At 48.9% G+C, this 21,442-nt stretch overlaps 6 protein-coding genes across 6 annotated transcripts; 5 read left to right on the top strand and 1 right to left on the bottom strand.

Annotated features, from left to right (window-relative positions):
• Window positions 1-1,525: 1,525 nt before the first annotated feature.
• On the top strand, window positions 1,526-3,532 carry N7537_007909 (flavin-containing monooxygenase; the record flags this gene model as incomplete). Its single annotated transcript, XM_056898964.1, has 8 exons — window positions 1,526-1,587; window positions 1,639-1,755; window positions 1,820-2,256; window positions 2,321-2,407; window positions 2,472-2,703; window positions 2,780-2,967; window positions 3,024-3,230; window positions 3,294-3,532. 8 exons carry the CDS (start codon window positions 1,526-1,528, stop codon window positions 3,530-3,532), a joined length of 1,569 nt encoding a protein of 522 aa, XP_056751040.1.
• Window positions 3,533-4,204: 672 nt separating this feature from the next.
• N7537_007908 (aldo/keto reductase) lies at window positions 4,205-5,467 on the top strand (the record flags this gene model as incomplete). The annotated part of the gene is made up of 4 exons (XM_056898963.1): window positions 4,205-4,233; window positions 4,292-4,442; window positions 4,500-4,856; window positions 4,961-5,467. 4 exons carry the CDS (start codon window positions 4,205-4,207, stop codon window positions 5,465-5,467), a joined length of 1,044 nt encoding a protein of 347 aa, XP_056751039.1.
• A 1,145-nt stretch (window positions 5,468-6,612) lies between these two features.
• Window positions 6,613-8,367, bottom strand: N7537_007907 (uncharacterized protein; the record flags this gene model as incomplete). Its single annotated transcript, XM_056898962.1, has 1 exon — window positions 6,613-8,367. One exon carries the CDS (start codon window positions 8,365-8,367, stop codon window positions 6,613-6,615), a length of 1,755 nt encoding a protein of 584 aa, XP_056751038.1.
• A 1,455-nt stretch (window positions 8,368-9,822) lies between these two features.
• Window positions 9,823-11,302, top strand: N7537_007906 (uncharacterized protein; the record flags this gene model as incomplete). The annotated part of the gene is made up of 3 exons (XM_056898961.1): window positions 9,823-10,168; window positions 10,240-10,858; window positions 10,915-11,302. The coding sequence occupies 3 exons, from the start codon at window positions 9,823-9,825 to the stop codon at window positions 11,300-11,302; spliced, it is 1,353 nt and encodes a 450-aa protein (XP_056751037.1).
• An 820-nt stretch (window positions 11,303-12,122) lies between these two features.
• N7537_007905 (proteasome activator BLM10) lies at window positions 12,123-18,138 on the top strand (the record flags this gene model as incomplete). The annotated part of the gene is made up of 3 exons (XM_056898960.1): window positions 12,123-12,553; window positions 12,612-18,009; window positions 18,076-18,138. 3 exons carry the CDS (start codon window positions 12,123-12,125, stop codon window positions 18,136-18,138), a joined length of 5,892 nt encoding a protein of 1,963 aa, XP_056751036.1.
• An 833-nt stretch (window positions 18,139-18,971) lies between these two features.
• On the top strand, window positions 18,972-21,280 carry N7537_007904 (DUF3405 domain-containing protein; the record flags this gene model as incomplete). Its single annotated transcript, XM_056898959.1, has 4 exons — window positions 18,972-19,276; window positions 19,348-20,184; window positions 20,246-21,092; window positions 21,179-21,280. The coding sequence occupies 4 exons, from the start codon at window positions 18,972-18,974 to the stop codon at window positions 21,278-21,280; spliced, it is 2,091 nt and encodes a 696-aa protein (XP_056751035.1).
• Window positions 21,281-21,442: the final 162 nt, after the last annotated feature.

The raw sequence follows: 21,442 nt of genomic DNA, 5'->3' as shown, positions 1-21,442 counted from the left end.
CTCTTTAGAGAGCTAATTAGGATAAGAGAGATCAGTTATCTAATCCGAGAAACAGAGGCTGCTTGAAGAGAGTGTAGAAATTGATAGAATTGAAGCCATTAGAAGGCTTAGAAATGAAGGAATTAATAGCTCTTAAAGCTAGGAAAATGTAGGCTTTAAGAACTAGGGGGTATATCGAATACCAAGTCCGAAGGTAATATACCGGAAACATCATATGACATTGGGTACCAGGCATACCATACAAAAGTGCATATTACAGTTAGTCATCATGGTCCGCACAGATTGTTGAAATAGCGGGTTTTGTCATTTTAGTTAGTTAGAGTTGTCAATATTGGTCATTTATACCATACATTGTTCGTACACCAGCTTTCCGTCAGTATACGCAGAAGTATACGGTGACTCCCGGATATACTCTAGGAGTATATCAGGCAGTAGGAAACGAAGAATATATAAGGACACTCCCTCTTGTACTTTGTCTAGTTCTTTGTCTTCAATCATACATTGTTACTTGTGTTTACCTTTTGGATTACTGTGACTCTTTACTTGATTATAACTTGACAACACTTACGAGCAGACCAATACTCCGGTATAGATCTACTCGGCGCTCTACCTGGTATCAGTTCCTTGATCGCTCAAAAGGACTTAGGCTACAGTAAGGCCCTGCGCGGCATTAGCTCAGTTGAGACCCGATCATTGACGTTGGACCATTCGAGGAGTATTTAGGCGAGTATACCTTGAACCTATCTAACCTAACTGTGACCAGTTAGCTAGTGCGTAACACTAAGTAAAAGATTCTTGAATAGAAGGTATATGAATGATTATATGCTAATATTAGCACACGATCTGCTTTTATATCTGGGACTTTGACCTCGAGTCGCTCTCAATTAGAAAACAAAAGGAGACAACATCCTGAAACGGACGGAGTTCTCCGCTCTATCCTACGCCCCTTAGTCATGACGTATTTTCTTGGTAAGATGTAGTGCTTCAAAAAATAAGGCCAGCAGCAATGCTATCAACGAACTAACTATCATAGTATAAACGGCCCTATAGGGACAATCCTTTCTGGGTATAGTCTGCGGCGGGATGAGTGCGTCACTGTTCCTCACTGATTGGACACTGGGCATCACTAAGTAATCAGAGAGCATCCAATGAGCACTCACAGTGATTATGCACGTGACTGATATGAGCATGATCACTGATCTGAGCCCGTGCTGACATCTACTAAGTGAGCCTGAGTCTGAGCACCCTCATAAAAGCGGCGGCAGCTCAAATAGGAAAGCCCCACACGCCAGGGAAAATCCGGTACGTATAGGCACGTGGAGTAGAATATGTAGGCCCATACATGTAAACAAAGAAAGATGTACACCCGCTCTGTTATTCCTTTCTTTATGGAGCACGTGTCGTTCTGGAGAAGACGAGACAAGACGAGAAACGTTATCATGACCTATCTCCCCAGTTCTTCTCAGCTCTGAAGCTCTTCCTCTTCTTTTTCTCTCTTCTGTAATCTTCTTTCAAATCACCTGCAATGGATCTCATTCCAAGTGCTTTTGTGGCACGCCCGCTGAAGATTGTGGTTATCGGTGCTGGGTATGTACATACTAAACTCGGGCGATAACCACTTCTAACAGATTGTCCTAGTATTTCAGGAATCCAATTCGCACATGACGCGACCACATCATTATCAGGTATCGATCTCGAAATATATGACAGAAATCCTTCCCTTGGGGGTACATGGTATGAAAATCGATATCCTGGGTATGTACTATATTCCTGCGAGCTTTGTTACCAGATGAACGAGTTCGCTAATGCTGGGCTATAGATGCACATGCGATCTACCTTCCCATACTTACCAGTTTAATTGGGCACCCAATCCCTCATGGTCATCGCTTTATCCTCCGGCTCCGGAAATTCACAAATACCTGGAGGATGTGGCCGACAGGCACAATCTCCGCCGCTTCATGACGTTTAACACCAAATGCATCTTGGCGCAATGGAATGAATACTCCTCAAAATGGAAAGTTGTTCTCTGCAACGTGGTTTGCGGCGAAGAAAAGACCGTCTTTGCTGATGTCTTTGTCTATGCCGTCGGACGGTTGAACAACTACAAATTCCCTAAGATTGAGGGCCAGAAAAACTTCCGAGGAATCCAAGTGCACACTGCAAACTGGCCAGCTGACATGACTGTCAAGGATAAGCGGGTGATTGTGGTTGGGAATGGTGCAAGCGCCATTCAGTGCGTGGCAGCTTTGCAGCCAGGTGAGTCGCAAAGTCACTCCGAAGACACGCCACGCTGACCACGCTGACCCTCCGGGCACTCAAGTTGTTTCGCAAATAATAAACATTGCGCGAGGCCCAACGTGGATTCTCCCACATGCATTGGCTGAAGATGGTACCATCCAGCGCGAATGTGAGTGTTTTGCCTTACCACAAAAAGAAACGGATTAGCGACAGAAGGGCTCATCTATATCTAGACTCCACCGAACAGAAGCAGGCTCTCCAAGCTTACCCTATGCGCTATTATGACTTTTGCATCTCATTAGAGCAGAGACTTGCCGCAAGTTTCATGGGACTATGGAGAGAGACCAACTCTCAAGCCAATTTCACATTATTGGCACATTTATTCATGAAGTCCAAAATTACAAGCCCCGATCTTTTGGATGCACTCCTACCAGAATTCGAAGCTGGGTCGCTTTACGCCCGGGGGTCACTATCTGGATGCGTTGCAAAAGCCAAATGCCGTGTACGTGCATGACTCAATCAATAAGCTGACCGAGGACAGCCTCATCACTGAATCCGGAGCGGATTACGAGTGCGACATACTGGTATACGCCACCGGATTCGAGCCATACCAGCCACGGTTCCCAGTCGCTGGCCGCGCTGGACGATCGCTAAGTGAAGACTGGGATCGCGAGGGGCCTTGCGAGAGCTATATGGCTGCGATGGTCGCTGAGTTCCCTAACTTTTTTGGTAAGAACTTGGATGGCTTTTGTTGGCTTTTGTGCTTAACCGTTTTACTTGGACAGTCTTCAACCCCCCAATCTGCCCTGTAAATGGATCCGCTATCCCGGGCATCGAGAGAGCAAGCGACTATATGATTCGAATCTTATCACGACTCCAAACAGACAAACTGCGATCCGTATCTGTGACGCAGCGGGCTCAACGTGCATTTAACCAATGGGTTCAGTCGAGAATGCCTCACATGGTCTGGTCAGGCCCATGCAAATCATGGTGTAAGTAAAGATCCCTACCCCTTGTTCCTAGCTTTGTGAATTGACTCATCCTTGGTGGTACAGACAAGAACGACAATGGAAAGGTGGTTGTTCCCTGGCCCGGTACTGTCCTCCATTACTATGCGGCAACCGAGATTGTCCGTTGGGAAGACTTCGATCTAGTCTATGAGAACCCGGATGAGAAATATGCAAGCTTCGGCAATGGTGTGACAATTGATGGATTCGTGCCCAATCATTTCCCCTGGGTTCATCCCCCCACTGATATCCAGAAGCCAGAAAGGAATGTAGAGCCAGGTTCTTGAGTCCTTGCACCACCGAGCAACGTGTTGTATCGTGTGACAAGCCAAGTCTTACACTTGTTGGGCGCATGGTCGTATCCTGGTGAACCACCAATCAAGGGTTGAGGAATTTAACTACGCATAGCTAGCCTCCAAGGTTGTAAGAATCCAATATGTTTTCGTGTTAAATTTATGAATATATCTCTATTGTAGACGCTAGTACAACAACTAAACTAATACCACCCGAGATCGTGCTACGTTTCTGAATTATTGTAATTGTATAAGATAAATGTATACATTGGCTTCATTGTGTAGATCTTTGACATCCGATGTTCTGGACCGATCAGCATTTTAAGGTGGAGATCCCGGTAATTCATCGGTTATTTAAGCCACGCTTGTGGTTTTCGGCAGATTCACTTGGATTATTAATGAGCTATTTTGGACCTCTTCTGACTCATTTAGTCGAAAAGAAACCCAAGAAATTCCGCATCTGTTTCTTTCCTTGTTTCCTTGTTTCCTTGTTCCACCAATATCCATAATTGTGTTGACAGGTGAGCTCCCCTCCGCTCCAGGGCTTACCTTGGAGTTTGACGTCATATTCAATGCGAATCAAGGTCAAGACATAAATTATAGTAACTAATCTTTTTTTTTTTTTTCATTGCTAGAGCTCACATACATCAAATCGCAAATTTCACAATGGCCGATAATAAGATGGAATATGTTCGGTACAGACCCCGGCTCACATTCTACTCGAATAAAACGCTGATGCCAAATAAATAACAGCCTTGGAAACTCAGGCCTAAAGATCTCTAAGATCATTCTTGGAACAATGGGATATGGCAGCAATCAATGGCAAGACTGGGTCCTGGACGAGGAAGACTCACTGCCCCTGATTGAACATGCCTACAAGCAGGGCATCAACACTTGGGACACGGTAAATGAAGACGTTGTTAGAAAATCACCGAATAAGCTCCTAATATTTACCGTCTAGGCGGACGTCTACTCCCACGGCAAATCTGAGGAAGTCGTCGGAAAAGCCCTGAAGAAGTACAACATCCCTCGCAACCGCGTGGTAATCCTAACCAAGTGTTTCTTCGGCGTCGACGATGAGGGCAAATTCCCACCCATCGCCGCATCCGCCACAAACGACGGCCCCTTCGTCAACCGTACCGGCTTGTCGCGCAAGCATATCTTCGATGCCGTCGATGCCAGCGTGGAACGTCTGGGTACATACATCGATGTGCTGCAGATCCACCGTTTGGATCGGGATACTCCGCGCGAGGAGATCATGAAGGCGCTCAACGACGTAGTCGAGAGCGGGAAGGTTCGGTACATCGGTGCTAGCTCGGTATGTTCATCGTGCCCTTCCACTCCTACCTATTTCCCTATCTTTTATCCGCCTTCCCTCCCCCCCCAAAAATATCCAAGATTCCCACATTAACCTACAACCAGATGGCGGCCTGGGAATTCCAATCCCTACAAAACATCGCCGAGCGCAACGGCTGGCACAAGTTCATCTGCATGCAAAACTTCCACAACCTCCTCTTCCGCGAAGAAGAGCGCGAGATGATCCCTTACTGCCAAGACGCCGGAGTAGGCATTATCCCGTGGTCACCGATTGCCCGTGGGGCGCTAGCTCGGCCCTGGGGCTCGCGTGAGACGGTGCGTGAGAATACCGACGGCGCGCTGAAGATGTTTGTCCGTAGTCGCGAGTCCGAGGCTGATAAGGCTATTATCGACCGGGTGGAGGAAATCGCCAATAAGAAGGGCGTTAGCATGGCTCAGATTGCTATCGCTTGGTCTTTGACTCACCCTGGCGAGAACCCTATTCTTGGACTGCACAGTGTGAAGCGGATTGATGAGGCTGTTGCTGCTATTAAGGTTCAGCTGTCTCCTGAGGAGATTAAGTATCTCGAGGAGCCGTATATTCCTAAGGCTGTGACTGCTCTTGAGCGGTAAGGATTTTAGAGGGATATCTATATACGAAGGTTTATGAGGGCTGTGAATACCATGAATATTATGCAAATTGAAGTGGAATTTTGTCTTTTCCGCTAGATAGGGGGTTTGGACTTGTTCTTTTACAACAACAGCGCTGAGCTCTCGATGGTACATAGTACCTAGGCATAGCGGCACTATACACCTACATTTCCTAGTTCCCTTGTAAAGACAGATACGTACTCCACTAATCTGTGTACCGAAGATCTTCTCTCTTATAGGTATGTACTTTGCTTATCCTGGAAATATTCCCTATTCTCCCCTTCCTAAACATCGGCACTTCTACGGGCACCACCCACTCGATAATCCCGCTCCACAGAGTACGAGGTACACAGCTCATATAACCCCGCCATCAGCTTGGCAAACGCATGGCTGGTCTTTATCACATTCGGCAAGGCGATTATCTCACACGCTATTATCTTGGCGAACGCTAATTCGATCGAAGGCGCACACAAGGGTATACATTAGCGCCCAGCACAGGATAATCCCTTCCTAATATCTCCTAGCGCTTATGACAAGGCAGAATTACAATGGAGTGGATGGGTTCTACTCCGGGATATCCGGTCTCGTTCAGAGGATCAGGCGGCTCCCAACTAGTTGGCATCGCTTGCTACAGATTGCAAGGTGATATTAGGGATTGTTGTAGCTTAAAGTTGTAAATGGTTTGATTCACTAGTTGAGTTGAACGTGCATGAAGAGATGATAGAATTGAAAAGACTTGTGGAATTGACTATGTGTGATGGGGTATTTATATTCATATGTAGCGTGACGGATAGATGGATAGCAATGTACACGAGTGAGATACAAGCATATACATTTTGAGTTTGCGCCCCCAGGAGATGAAATATAGTGAGAAATAGGTATGAAAAGAGAAGACTGGAAGGACGCGCAAATGCAAATGATGCAAGAGGCTAGTTGTAATGAAAGAGAGGAGAGTAGAAGAGAAAGAACACCGGCAAGAATTCGTACCGGACGAATTGCGCTGCAACGTATGAACGCCCGACTGATGCCAGATGCAATGGGACTTTTAACGTGGTGCTGTGATGCCTACATGTGGACTAGCCACAAACATGATGCAGGGGTATACATGGCGATGGGGAATTGAAAGGTCAATGAGTATCCTGTTTTCGGTGAAAAATGCCAAAGAGGGTACTGAGGCGACGGCGAACTTTTCCCTTGCTGGAAGTTGTGTCGACAGCTTCGGGGAGTAGAATATCCGGCTTCTCCTTGCGGGTGCTGTTATGCTGTGTGATGCCGGAATTTGAGATAGGAGGATGTCCATTTGGAGCGGCATTTGATTTGCTGTTTTCTCTTTCCAGCTTGGCCTTTGTAGGAGATTTCAGTTTAGGCTGACTAGCTCGAGATGAATCCTCCATATCAGCGGAAGGTTGGCGAGGAGAAGGAGGACGGGAGACAACGATATCGCGGCCGTTTTCGCCCAAGGTAGTGACCATGCTGTGTCGATTCAGGCGAGTGCTGAGTCCAGAAGCGGATCGTTGCTTCGCTCGAGCCATGAATGCAGCACCGGTGGAGTTGGAGCGCCTGGACAAACTATCGAATTGCGTTCGATCCGCGGTGGATGGGGTAGTGGAACGGCGAATATTGGAAACCGACATGTAGCGTTTGCCATCCTCATCGTTGTTTGGGAACGAGTCGGTTTCATTTTTGGCGGTCGTTGGAGATACATGTTTCAACGATGTTGGAGACATAATCGACTTCGCACCAGACGAAAACACCGGGTCGCCGTAGCTGAAGTTGTCTGACCACCCCTCACGGAAGGCGACCCAGATGCCGGTGATAACAATCAAAGTACGAAGCCCATCATCAAGGGTGACCGAGCTTCCATCGAGGGGAGTCTCTGCATCCGAGGCATCACTCACGACCGACATTCCTGAAGTGGGAGTCGTGGGACCGGTGCCAGACCGAACAGCCGTGGAATATTCATCATAGATTTCTAACTGATTTCGAGTCATGGAGGCGAGAACGGGATGCCGGCGAGTGGTAGGATCGATGACGCTGAAAGTGAAGCGTTTGCTATCTTCGCGTAATTGCGCCGAGGGCGTAGTCATCCGACGACTCCTTCCACCACGCAAAGCCCACCGCATGATCTGCAAGCCGCTATCTGTCTGAGCGACGAACTCGTAAGACCCGCTTGGGAGGGGCGAAGCCTCCCAGACAGGCCCGAAATTCAGGCATATCTCCGCCTTTCCTTTCAGTCGAGCATCTCCTTGATGCTTTTGACAGATCGTGGCGACTACCTCCCGATGATCTTCGTCCTCATCCTCCGAGCTGACGCGTTTTTCAGGAATGCTGCCCACCGTCCGGTCATATTGTTCGCTCAACACCACGATTAGGTCATACGGACCCAATCCATTTCTGGTCCGATAGATGGCCGGGAACTTGCGGGCCAATAGTGGCAGGTAAGACGTCGATGGCAGAATATCCACTACCGGTAGTGGCCGAGGGGTTTGCGACACCTGTTGTAGCTGCAGGAGGAGCTTAGGACGAAGTCTCAACCGCTTGTGGCGAGCGTGAGCGGCGGGATGGGCGAACTGATATGATGTTTTGGGTCGAGATTTCCGACCTGTGGCTGAACGGCTGACTTGGGGCCTGGCGACAACAGCTGATTCTGTGGAAGGTTCACCAGTGTCCGAGGCCGACTCAATTGGACTCATGACCATAGCGGATACAAGCCCCGGACAATCAGTAGAACCATCAGCGAGCCTGGGAGGACTGTAGAAGGAGTTCAACAATGGTAGAGCAGACAGTAAGCAGGTAGGCGGGTAAACAGTACAGGCAGAAGGCCGGGATTCTGGTGCATGGGCTGCTGCGGCATCCGCTGTGAGGCCAAGATTCAACAGCATTCTTGAGCCCTAGCGGAGCCACATTGGTGTTGAAGACCCAAATCTTTGTGGAATTTCACCCGGACCTAATGTACTAGTCATGAACAGCCCGTATTCAAACGCGTCAGCTGCGGGGGAATGTTCAGCCCCGGAGCTATGTGTGGGGAAGACCTAATCACGATTGCAAAGGCAGAATGGACAGAAATGCAAGTCAAGATTGTAAAGACTTGCAAGATGTGTATGTAAGAAAAAGAAGATGCAAGGGGAATGAAAGGTTTAAAGAGTGGAAGGGGTGTTTGATTGCAGGAGCAATCTTGGAATAAAGGATTTGCTTAATATGAATGGAGCGGTCAGCCTTATAGAGCTATGTAATGAAAAAAAAGGAAAGGAAAAAAAAAAGAGTAATCAAAAAAGAGTACTATGTAATCAAAAAAGAGTACTATGTAATCAAAAAAACGATCAAGTGGAACCGAGTAGTTGCACAAGTTTGACCCATATTGTTGTTTAATTGGGTCTAATATGTTTTTAATTCATAGTATTTGTGGTACCTATGTATCTTTCAATGCACAAATCCATGGATGTCCGGCTTATGCTTGTCAGCGGGCTCGGTGGTAGACTACCTCCGACGTATCCGGATTCCGTCCGTGACGATCATTCATAGTCATTTTGGTCTGTCGGAGATCGGGAGAAGGATTTTAGTCCCGTCATCTTGGCAAGCCCCATCTTAGTGGGAACATGGGTAGATTTGCCCGAGATTTGTTACCATACGAGCCCATATATGGCTCATATACTCCGTACGAGTGTCAGAGTATCCATATATTCTTGGTACGGTGGGACTATCACGTTCAAAAACTGAATTTTTCTCTTAGATAAGGCGAGGGATTTTGTATGTTCATTAATCAGGTTTAACCTTTGGAATCGGATAGATTGATGTGCCGGAGAGAGTTTAGCGCTTCTGCTCATTTCGGAAGAGCTCACTTGACCAAAGCCTTGGGAATAATGGAAATCCCTGCAAATCCTTATATGTGCAGATATGGCACATATATACGGAGTAGTGCAGGGTGGTATAAGGCGAAGTTCCAAGGTTGATTTCTAGAATCCGGTGTTGATTTTCAGACACCTTTTCAGTTTCACGAATCACAGTCGCCACTTAAAGTACACACATCATACATAATAGCGTTGATCCTAGGCGTGGATCAAAAACGGGAGTCTCCAAAGTCCGAGCCGTGGACCCGAATGACTAATTATGCACATTTGCACATTTATGCCGAGCTTTCAACTCTCACCTCTCCTCTTTGGAAAAAGTTATAGGCTACCTCGGCAGACCGGATCGCAAATCGGGACAATCGTGAGGTAAATATTCGGACATCTAGACTCCGTGAACCCGATCCCATTAGTCCTGATTGCGGAAACTCCCGAGGTCACGAGGTTTCATTCAAATCACCCTTAGTGGCTGGAAGTCACTGGATACCTCTCATGGCTTCAGTCCAACCTACCACAAGGCCACCGCCATTGTTTGCCAAATTACTACGATTGGACAACCCGATTCGAAGTTTGACACTGGCCTTTTGGTCATGGAAGGTCTTGTTGTACATCGTCGTTGCCGCTTGTCCAGGATCAGGCTACGATACATCCACCTCCTTGATCTCATATGTTGCCGATCCATCAACGGTTACCCAATCCGAGTCTCTCTCAGGACCCCTTAAATTTGCCAGATGGGACAGTATCTACTACGTAGATATTGCCGAAAAGGGGTATCTGTTTGAGCAAGAATGGGCCTTTGGCTGGGGCTACACTAAGCTTCTATCGATCTTTGTTGCCGGTACATAATTCCTTCTATTACTCTACCCATCTCGGGCATCTCATTTTAGCACACACTAATACTATGAATAGGTATTCGTCTCTCTGGCGGAGATGCTGGACCCGCGACCACTGCAATGGTAGGAGTGGTTCTGTCCCACGTTGCCCATTATTTGTCCGTATTGGCGCTCTATCGTCTGTCGGCCAATATCTTTGGTCATGCGACTGCCACCCAACATCTCATTTGCTTTCTATCTGCAGCTCTTCACATCATCTCGCCAGCGGGCGCCTTTCTGTCCGCACCCTATGGAGAGTCGATAGTCTCTTTTTTCAACATGACTGGCTTTTACCTCTACTCATCATCTCTCATTGCCGAGCGCAATGGGGCAACGCGTCTGCGCGATATCCGAGTGCTCACATCCGCAGTCCTGTTCGCGGCTGCCACCATGGTCCGCAGCAACGGGATTCTCAGCGGGTTCCTATTTGCCTATGATGCAGCAGTTTTGGCTTGGAAGATCTTGACCAAAGGGCCTACACTGCACACCACCGTTCGCCTTGCCGTGATTATTGTTGGTGGCTGTATCGTAGGATCTGGGATGGTCATTCCGCAAATCCTGGCCTATCGCATGTATTGTGTGTCCGAGAGTGATCTTCGGCCATGGTGTGAGTGGACTTTGCCTAGCATTTACGGCTGGGTTCAAAATCGTTACTGGTAAGCAGTGATTCGTGACTTCATGCCGCTGCCCTCACTCTTACTGACTGCAATAGGGATGTCGGCTTCCTGAAATATTGGACTGTCCCCAATATACCTCTTTTCCTGTTGGCGGGACCCATGCTGGCCCTTCTATGCCGATCCTCCTCATGGGCATTACAAAGTCCCTCTTCTTCTTCAACGAGTCCGGGGTCAATGCTCGTTCGGCTGGCAGTTCCCCAGGGTCTGCTGGCTGTCATGGCATTCACCAGCTATCATGTCCAGATAATCAACCGCATCTCATCGGGGTATCCCTTGTGGTACTGGTATTTGGTTACCAGTGCCGTAGATCTGAGTTCAAGCTCACCCAAGCAAAGCCGGACCCTTGTGGTCGCTGTGTATAGCATGGTGGGCTATGCGTTGATCCAGGGTGTTCTTTTCGGTTCTTTCCTACCTCCAGCATGAAAGAGAATGACGAGTAGCGATGACCCGGTTCGAGATTGGTCCGAGTCATCTGCTTTGTATATTGATACGTGATTCAAGTTACCTAGGTATAAGCCATGGCCTAGACTGCTGTGAATGGCCAAAAATGCGGCCATCCCGAACTGGGTTGGGCGATATGCTTGCGTAAGGTGGCTATCTGCCTAATTTGGGGTAAACCTTGGAAAGGCGCAGTCGCCCACTAACTAATCTATTATAAATTGGAAAAAGAAGAGATGTAAAAGAAACAGAATCTCACATTTCTTTTTCAGAGCACTATCAAAACCAAATCCTACTATATTTTTTTAGTGTGCATCTTCCACGCGGGTCGCTCTGCAGGGCCCAAGCTTCCAAAGTTCGTTACGTATAATTATGTCATCATAACTCTCGACCATCTCTCCCCTTTGACATCTTAACCTTCAACATCTACGCATTTCAGGAAGAAACGAAGAAACGGAGGCTGAAATTCTGAGTTGCTCAATTAACCAAACGAATAAAAGCTCGTCATATTCCCCCTCGCTTGCCGATAAAAAAAAAGTACCTCATGCGAACACAGCCGTGTGAAATACAATCTCCGGTTCCAAATCCCGCGCTTTTCGGAGTAGGAGCTTCAAGAGTTTCATTAAAAGTACGATTTCCTTCGAAACTTGTTCTGTGATTAATACTGCGCGGGAAAAAAGATACCCCCGTGAAACATCGGCGTTACTGACGTATTGCTGCCAGAGCTCACCCGACACCGGCTACTCCTCCCTCACGTCATCTGCACCTCGTGTCGACCATCCCATTCCCTACGCCTCACCAGACGATGGAAGCCTCCGGCCCCAAGGCGATTCTCACATCTGACAATTTCCATCATGCACAAGAGCTCTCCCGGGCGACCTCGCCCGGTGGTGAGCCCGTCGCTGTGAATAGCGAAGGCGAACCGATAGCCCGCGTGCGGCCCCGTACTTATCCATACTTCAAATATCTCCCATACCAGCTTGAGGATGAGACTGAGCGGAATCAAAATCTGCGAGAGATTTTGAACCAGCTCTATATTGCAGTGGAGGCCGGCGACTTCAATCCCGGAGCCGTGCATTGGACACGCGAGCTACGCGGATGGCTGTCGCTCAAGTTCGATCCAACTCGGGCGCAGCGCATCAGCCTTGTAAAATTGTATTTTGAGCTTGCACTTGCTCCTGGGATTGACCCGTCGGTCGCCGAGCGATTTTCGAGCATGTTCATGCTTCTCACCAAGTAAGTTGGGTTATCAGCGTTGTTGCGGGAGCAGTGTGGTTGTTAACCCAGAATTTAGGCGCAAACATTATCTCAAACCAGTTAAAGACCTCGTGTTAGATTGGAAGCCTCTATACAAGGAGCTCAAGGCTTTTGTCCTCCCCACCGAGTCCGGCCTTGTTCACTCGACCAACCTGAAGCGGAATGTCAAGACCCTGACCAAGCTTTGCGCATTCGCTCAATTATTCATTGACCCGTGTGAACTTCCCGCTATGCTCGAAGAGTTCTTGCCTCATTATACCACATCATTTTCAGAAGGTGCCTTCGTTGTCGCCGGGCTCATTAATTTGCTGCTTCCGACATCCCCGGCTCCTGACTCGCGAGTCGATCTCCTACCACAGAGCCATCTGCCTACACATTTCCATTTGTGGTCATTGGTCGGTCGTTCAAAAACGTTTGATACAACGTATCTGGACTATCTTTCCCGATTGGCCCGAGATTCTCTGCCGGCTGCTCACATTCCATTCTCCGAGCATGGTATATTCACAAAAGAACAGTCCGCTCTCATTTTCACCGCGATATTGAGGTTATTGGAAATCCCCGTCGGGCAATCTACTTCCCCTTATAGTGCCCTGGTGGATATCTCATCTGGTCTGGGTATCATGCTTGATAGAGACGGGCGGAAGCACCCGGTTGCTCATCATATTGCCAGGTGGATTGTGATGTCGCTCTCCCCCGCTTGTGTGGATGCCGAGGTTTCAATTCTCACACAGCTCGAAGGTCTTATTCAAGCTGTTGAGACGTTCTTCCATCCTTCAAACTCGGGCCATTGGACTAAGACCCTGTCGCAACTGGTTTATTACCTGACTGATTTCTTCGTCATGCGTTGGAATCGCGAACAAACCGGTGAGATGGATGTCCCACATGAGCGACGATTGAATGAGCCTCTGAAGCGGCGGTTTGTCTTGTGCATCCGTGACGTAATCTTCATGGGCATATATGCTAAGAGCAGCACTGCAATGACCTTCTCCCTGTCGACCTTGCAAGGTCTGGCCTACTTAGAACCGCATCTCATCCTACCCGGTGCTTTGCAGAGAATCTACCCTTCGCTGCAAGGTCTCGTCGAAGTGCACCGGACTGCATCCTCTCTTCGGGCCATGACATCGCTATCTCGTGTTATTTCGCGCACTAAGGGCTATCGTTGTCATATGACGACTTTGTTGGGTCTGACACTTCCTGGCATTGACGCGAATGATCTTGAAAAATCGCTTCATGCTCTATCATTCATCCAATCGGCCTGTTATAATATTCCAATGGTCGACTTGACTAAAGGGCGGGAGGACATTAACTCCAACATGCTTGCCATGCAATGGATCTCAGGTGAAATGGAGAGGATGGAAGAGCAAGGGTCGGATGTACAGCTGGGTTATGATACAGAGCTGGATGATGAGACCGAGGAATTGATCTTGCGCTCATCCACATGTGGCTTCGGAGACTTCACGATAGCTTTCCTGGGTCGTGTTTTCACACTCTTGGAAAATCTGCCGGATGTCTCCAGGGTTCGAAACGGTTCACCCGAAGAGAATATCGTGAACACTCTTCCCGCCACGTTTATGCCTTTGCTCGCTTCTTTGTCTCCGGAGTATTACGATATCGCTTTGGGAAAGATTGTGGATTTCGTGTCCAACCATGTCATCCACCAGGCTCGTGATGCAATGGCTTTCATCTGCAACGCGCTATGCAAGGTTAACCCAGAGCAGGCCCTGAAGCGTTTCGTCCCTGTCTTGACCGCAGCTATTCGCACTGAGATCGAAGACAATGGTGCTGGATCAACCCGAACCACAGGAACCGATGTTTTGCCTCGTGATCGAGGTCTGGTCTGGAATGTCAGTATGCTGAGCATGTGCGTGGTACACGTCGGCAGCGCTGTCATTGGCCACCGCCAGGAACTGTTTGACATTGCAGTGTATATGCAACAGAACTGCCGTGGCATTCCTACAGTTCATATCTCCAACTTCATCCATCACCTTTTGCTCAACCTGACTGGGACCTACACTAATGATTTCTCACTCTACGAACCTTCTATCAAAGCGAACGGCATCGAGCCGAAGCTTTGGAGTTACCAAGCCGATGTAAACAACCTCAACATCAATTGGCATGTACCGACACGTCAGGAAATTGAGTTTGCCGTCGACGTTTTCAAAATCCAAACAGAGACGGCTTTGAAGTCGCTATCTGCGCTGACTCATGAGACATCACTTGTCAAACGTGATGGAAGCGGCAAGGACTGGTCAGATGAGGTTACTCGGAACCTTGTGCTCTTGCGGCTCGTGTTGTCTGGAGTTTCTGTCCTCTTTGACCCCAAAGCCGCATCAACCACGACACAAGGACCCTCGAACGGCGCCTCCGGGGATGTCGGGATGGGTGATGATTCGGGTGTTTCAAATGACGTTGATGAAGACGCCGATACTGTCCTGGACAGCTCTGATGATGCTATAATCAGACAGGCTTTCACCTACCCCACTGGGTATGCCCTCAAGGAGGGAGACCCCTTATATAGTACCATCCATGAACTCCGTGAGCGAACTGGTTGGGTCTTGCATGATGTACACCGGTTCTTGAGCGACAATCAGGAGGATGATGTTCCTTGCTTTGGGGCTTTGTACTCTGCCTTCAGATCGTGGTTTGTTGATGTGGGCATTGAGAGGTCCGCTCATGTACTCGACCGAGTGACTCGCCTCTTGGCCGCGGATATTCACCCTTATAAGATGAGTGGTATGCGAAAGGATTACCCCAGAGCCCTGCTTGTGCGCAGAGCCAACGTGTATCACCTCCAACGCCTGCGACACAACGCTTCTCCCCGTCCCCGGTCCAAGCTCGATGAAATTCTCCTCCTTGATATTGCCGAATCTTGTGTCTCTCTCTACACAGAAACGCGCCGTAATGCTCAAAACGCCGGCGAATCAGCACTCAAGGCGGTCTATGGTGGCAGACTACTCGTCATTCCCCCTCTACTCACAGCTTTGCAAAGGGGTGTCAAGGAAAATGATCATGCACGCATCAAGGGAGCGCTCTACTCACTGCTTTTGAGCAGTGTAGCCAAAACTGTCGGGCGACATTGGAAGTATGCGCCTGCCGTGGTCAGAACGTTTATCGATGCCAGCGCCGTTGATAAGCCTTCTGTCCAGAAGATTTGCTCCACCGCTGTCTTCCAGGTCATGGATTACGGTCGCGCGATGGAGCGAATGGCTATCCTAGATCAAGAAATTGTGGAGGCAATTGCTCCCACTGAAGATGTCACCGGGCAAATTGAGAAGAAGCGCGCCGTTGTCAACAGCAAGCGCGTTGCTATCGAGAAAAAGAAAGCTGACCTGGCCGAAGAGCTGGTCAACCTGGCACGGGTATCCCATTGGAAGATTGCCAGCCGCGCCGCGACTATCGTCATCACTATGGGTCTCCGCTTCGACTACATCGCCAGCGATAACTTGATTGAACTGATGACACTCGGGTCTATTGACGACCACCCTGGCTTGCGAGGCATGTACTCCCAGGCTCTCATTGCGCTGTTCACTATGGTTGATGTGCGGGCCATCTGCACTCACGAGTACAAGAACTACATTCTTGGTCATCAGCGATTCCCATCAAAGATAAAGGTTGCAACCAAACCCCATGAGAAAGGATACACCGAAGAGTATCTTTCTAGCTTTGCGAAGCCCGAGGCGGAGTACTACGTTGATCACGACTTCCCGGGCTGGCTCGTATGGGGCAAGACTATGCCGGCTTACAAGTCCAATGTAGCACGGGACATCGAGTATGACGATGTTGAATGGAAGGTTCGCACCAAGATGGGCAAGTTGTTCACTCGCGAGTGGTTCTCCAAGTTCTTCATGTATTTGAAGCAAGAGCCACGGGACCCATCTGCTGACAAGTTCCGCATGTCCTGTGCCATGATGCTTCTCTATGCATTTGAGCTCATGATTCGGGATGGGCTTACAGCCGTCTCGTTCGAGGAAATCAAAGAAGAGATCAAGGACGTCTTTGAAGACGGCAGTGATAAGCACCAACATCGTGCCACGGCCGAAATCCTCGGAGCTTTGATCTCCTCGGTGACGGATACAGGCGTGGAGAAGCGGACCATGGTCTGGGAGTATGCATTCCCTATCGTACGAAAGATCTTCACCGACGGCCTCACTCCAGAGAATTCTGGCTACTGGACAACATTCCTTCACATGATCCTTCAATGCCGTGATCCCCGCCGCGCGTGGCCGTTGGTCGATTGGCTATCCAGCTTCCGTCTTGACATGTCGACGAACGCAGCATTCAAGGAAAGTTCCAAGATCAACCTCCTGCATCAATGTATCATTGATTCCGGTTGGCACTATCAGCTTGAGAAGCCCATTGTGGAAGATTTCCTTGCACATTTGGACCACCCGTACAAGGGCGTCCGCGAGGCAATGGGTCAGACTCTTGCAACTATTTATCGCACGAGGTACCACGAGTCGTACCCTGACGTTCAGCATCTTCTCGAGGCCCAGAAATCCTCCTCTTCTGTTGGTGCATACCCTTACCCGCCTACCGAAGACTTTACGAAGGTGATTCGTGGAGTTTTCAGTCGAATCGAGGAATGGCGGAAGGCCAGAACTCCTGGCCAACAGACACCCTCATCCTACACCTCGGGTAGCAAAACTGTTCTCCTTTGGCTGGACTCAACTTTGTCTTCTCATGAGTGTACCCAGCTTGTTTCATTCTTCCCTGATGTCTTCACGGCGCAGCTCCTGCACATGATGGATGTGAAGGAAGATCCAGAGCTTCAGTCCCTCGCATACCACGTTTTCCGTCATCTCCCCAACATCCCGTACCCAGCCGAGAAAGACTCCGAATTCATCCAATCTCTCATCCGCATCGGACAGACATCCCCATCATGGCACCAGCGCCTGCGTATTATGATCAACATCCAAATCATCTACTTCCGCCGCCTGTTCCTGCTCGACCCCGCAGACCGCGACAAGCTCTTCGAGTGTATCGCCTCCATGCTCGAAGACCCCCAACACGAAGTCCGTGCTGGCGCCTCGGCCACACTATCTGGTATGGTCCGGTGTTCGCCCGTCTTCTTGCGGGAAAAGATGGTCGGTCGCTTCCATGAACGCTTCACGAAGGTTCTGGCAGACAACCCTCTCCCCAAGAAACCGAAGAACTTCCGCTCCGGAATTGCCTCCTCCGCTGTGTCATCTGGCGCTGGAACCCCCACTCCAGAGCACAACCGCTTGATTATTCTTCGCCACGGTGCTGTGCTGGGTCTTGGCGCTTTGATCCAGGCCTTCCCCTACAACAGTCCTCCGCCTCACTGGATGCCCGAGGCATTGACTTCGCTCAGTATCCGCGCGGCCAATGATCCTGGCATCGTTGGTTCGAGCGTGAAGTCGATTATCAGCGAGTTTAAGAAGACTAGACAAGATACTTGGCACATTGATGCAAAGGTTCGTGCTTATGCGTTTAACCTCGGTCCTATTTTGAAGCAAACGGGCTAACCATTATTATTATAGGCTTTCACGTCGGATCAGCTCGAAGACTTATCAGGTGTTCTATGGAAGAGCTACTTTGCGTAAATGGAGCTTGGGTAATTGTCATTCTTTGGTTACATTGGATTGGTAGGGTATCTCATTGGTTTCTCTGATCAAACAACTCCTAATAACAATGTGATTAATGGCCGTTCGTATATATTCCTTTTGCCACCCCTCATCATGCGCTGTCTGATAGGGTGGGCTATCTTTAGTACGGAAATGAAAGATATGTGCTATTTTTCTTTTGGTTATATAAACACTGTGGAATTCTCCATATTTGAGATTGTAGGTAGCTGGGACCAACACATTGTGTTCCAAGGCTCTATAATTCTCCCTCGTGATACGCCACAAGAAGCAAGTGTGAGGGAAAGAACAAGCAATGGTTAAAGCTCGTGCTTTACGGATTTAAAGAGCAGCCAAATCGGGAAATGAGGGTGACATCCACTCAAATGGAAACATTTGGAAATTCTTCTACCATGTTGGTCTGATCTAATACTATTTACAAGGTATTCGTATGCCCCGCGGCGTGATACATTGTATGATAATCATGATATAACGATTTTGACCTATACAACTTCAGACAATGTTCTGTCCTGTCTAGTGTGGCATTACCCAAGTGTTAGTCGGAGATGCAGTCAACACCGCGTAGTGATGACATCGTAGTTCTCAAACCCCCGAAAGATCAAACTCTCGTAGATATTACGATGAAGCAATTCCATTGCTTCAGATTTCTCTCATATATACTTCACCTGTCCATACAATCTGATTGCCCACTTCTGCACTTCCCTTTCCATCTTACCACGTACACCACGCACATACTGTGGCTTCCAAAGCCAAAGGATGCAATTATCTACCTTGTTCCTTAACTGCCGCTCGCTATGAAACTCCTCACAAGAAACAGGACACCGTCTCCATTTTACACCAGGTCTGCTGTCTCTCCATGGGATCGCCGGTGGATCTGGCTGCGCTGGTTGGGGTATCTTGCCTGTCTGGTCACCGTTCTCCAGACTAGCTCATGTCTCTTTGGGTACCCGGAGACAAATCTTATGACTGCCTATACTTCGTTACGTGGCCCCGGGATTCTTCGACCCGGTCAGTATCATGGAACTGTTGGTGTGTGGGACAGGGTAGCAGACGAAGATTCACCTGAGCCGGATTCGTTGGGCATAGCACATGATCGGAGGTTTGTACCTATTCCGAATACCATATGAGTGTACTGGTATAATATTATGCTAAAAATGACCCTTACATTAGAGACAAGCGATTCTATCAGGGCGGTACCTTAACCCTAACCAGTATCGAGTCCGTCAATGCCTCACACCCAGTCCCACTTATCTACGATCCATACCCGGCCTACAACAGCCGAGAATGGAAGACGCAGTTCCATGGAAAGTTCCAGCCCTGCCTTGGCCCCAGAGGTCGTTATCTCGACCGCCGGTCTGCAGAAGACATGATACAAGTCTACAAGGGCCAACAAGCCGAGTTCCCAGCACCACGATTCGGATCATACGAGGCATTGGGTCTAGATGGAAACGTTTGCACGGACCGGTACTCCCGCTTCGGGGCATATGGATACGACGACGATGGCGAGGACGAGGTACCGGGCTTCACGCGTCCTCCCGCTGTGCCGTGGTGCGAGGTTGATTGGGACAGGCTGCAAAATATGTGCCTGGAACGAAACGCAGACAGATACGAATCCATCGAGACTGCGAACTCCTCGAACCCGAGCCCATTAGCCTTCGATCTTCCCCAGGAACCTCACAAATCAGGGAAGTCACCTGCGGCTGCTTCAGGTGTGAAGTGGTTCCATCCTCGCTCCGCTGTATTGATTCGGGTGTGGAATGGGCTCAATTGGAAGCCTCACCACCGTGAATACCTTCGGGCTTTGATTATGGAACTTTCCTTGCATTCTGGTGGGGAGTATCAAATCTATCTCTTGTGTCATGTCAAGGAAAACGAGATGCCCATATTTTCTGATATCAAGACTATCAACCGGCTTAGGAATGCTATCCCTAAGGAATTTCGGAATATGGCTCTTTTCTTCAACAACAAACTCTTGGAAGCTTGGTATCCGAAGATAGAAGAGCACAGGTAAGTCAACCCTTCCCTATTGACTGATATCAAAGACAGACTTGACTAACAGCACTCACAGTCCCCAACTGCAACACCACCAACCTCTACAAATCTTCTCCCAGCTGTATCCCCACTATGACTACTATTGGCAACTAGAAATGGACGGTCGAAACACCGGCCACATCTACCACTTCCTAGACCGTGCCGTCTCATTTGCCCGCGAACAGCCCCGAAAATACCTCTGGGAACGCAACGCCTACTTCTACACCCCCGGCGCCCACGGCAGCTGGGGCGAGTTCACACAAATGGTAGACGAAAGCCTATCTGACAGATCCAACCGCACAATCTGGGGCCCCGTATCCGGCACCGGGATCAGACCACTGGGCCCAGACCCTCCAGTACCATCCCCAGACCAAGATAACTACACCTGGGGCATAGGCGAAGAAGCAGACTTCATAACGTTCCTCCCAATCTTCAACCCGCACGACACACAGTGGACATTCCCAGACAAGATCTGGAACTTCAGACACGGACCGTGGACGCCGCGCCGCGCGGCGGTCATCACAATGGGTCGGTATTCCAAGCGTCTGCTGGATCTGATCCACCATGCGCAGGCGACGAAGGGCCTTGGTCTTGCGTCGGAGATGACGGGTGCGTCGTGGGCTCTGTTCCATGGTCTCAAGGCTGTGCATGTTCCGCACCCTATCTATGCGGATGGGCAATGGACGCCGAGGGAACTGGCGCGGATCTACAACCCTGGTCTGCCGGAGGATATTAATGGGGGTCCTGATAGTATTTGGAATTTTGATCATATGTTTGATCATATTATGTACCGGTTGTCGTATATGTTTACGACGCATAGCGGGGAGGATTTGTACAGACGGTGGCTTGGGTACAGGACTGCGGAGCATGAGGGTGGGAAAACGGTGAGACATGTCTTCTTCTATTGTTTTGGTTGATTTGGTGTGGATTTTGGGATTATGGGAACAACTGACTGATTTATCTGTTCTAGATCTCTGAGGATCGTTATGGTCGACATTGTTTCCCGTCTATTTTTCTTCATACGATCAAGAACACGGCTCAGGAGATGGGGCCAGACAGGGCTGTTCCTTGATTCATATCCATTGAAGATGGTTGGCTTGTTGAGCTCTCTGGTTTCTTTTGCTTGGAGTTCTACTTTAGAGGAATCTGAACCCTTTTGATATCATTTTTATTAGGGAGTCGCCCATTGTTCCAGTTCTTAAATTACGAAGGAGATATTTTACAAGGCAAGTTA

The sequence above is a fragment of the Penicillium hordei genome, assembly GCF_028827395.1.
Source record: "Penicillium hordei strain IBT 12815 chromosome Unknown utg000004l_segment0_segment0, whole genome shotgun sequence".
Taxonomy (NCBI): Eukaryota; Fungi; Ascomycota; class Eurotiomycetes; order Eurotiales; family Aspergillaceae; genus Penicillium; species Penicillium hordei.
Note: the sequence above shows the minus strand (reverse complement) of the source record. Positions and strands in the feature narration are given on the sequence as shown.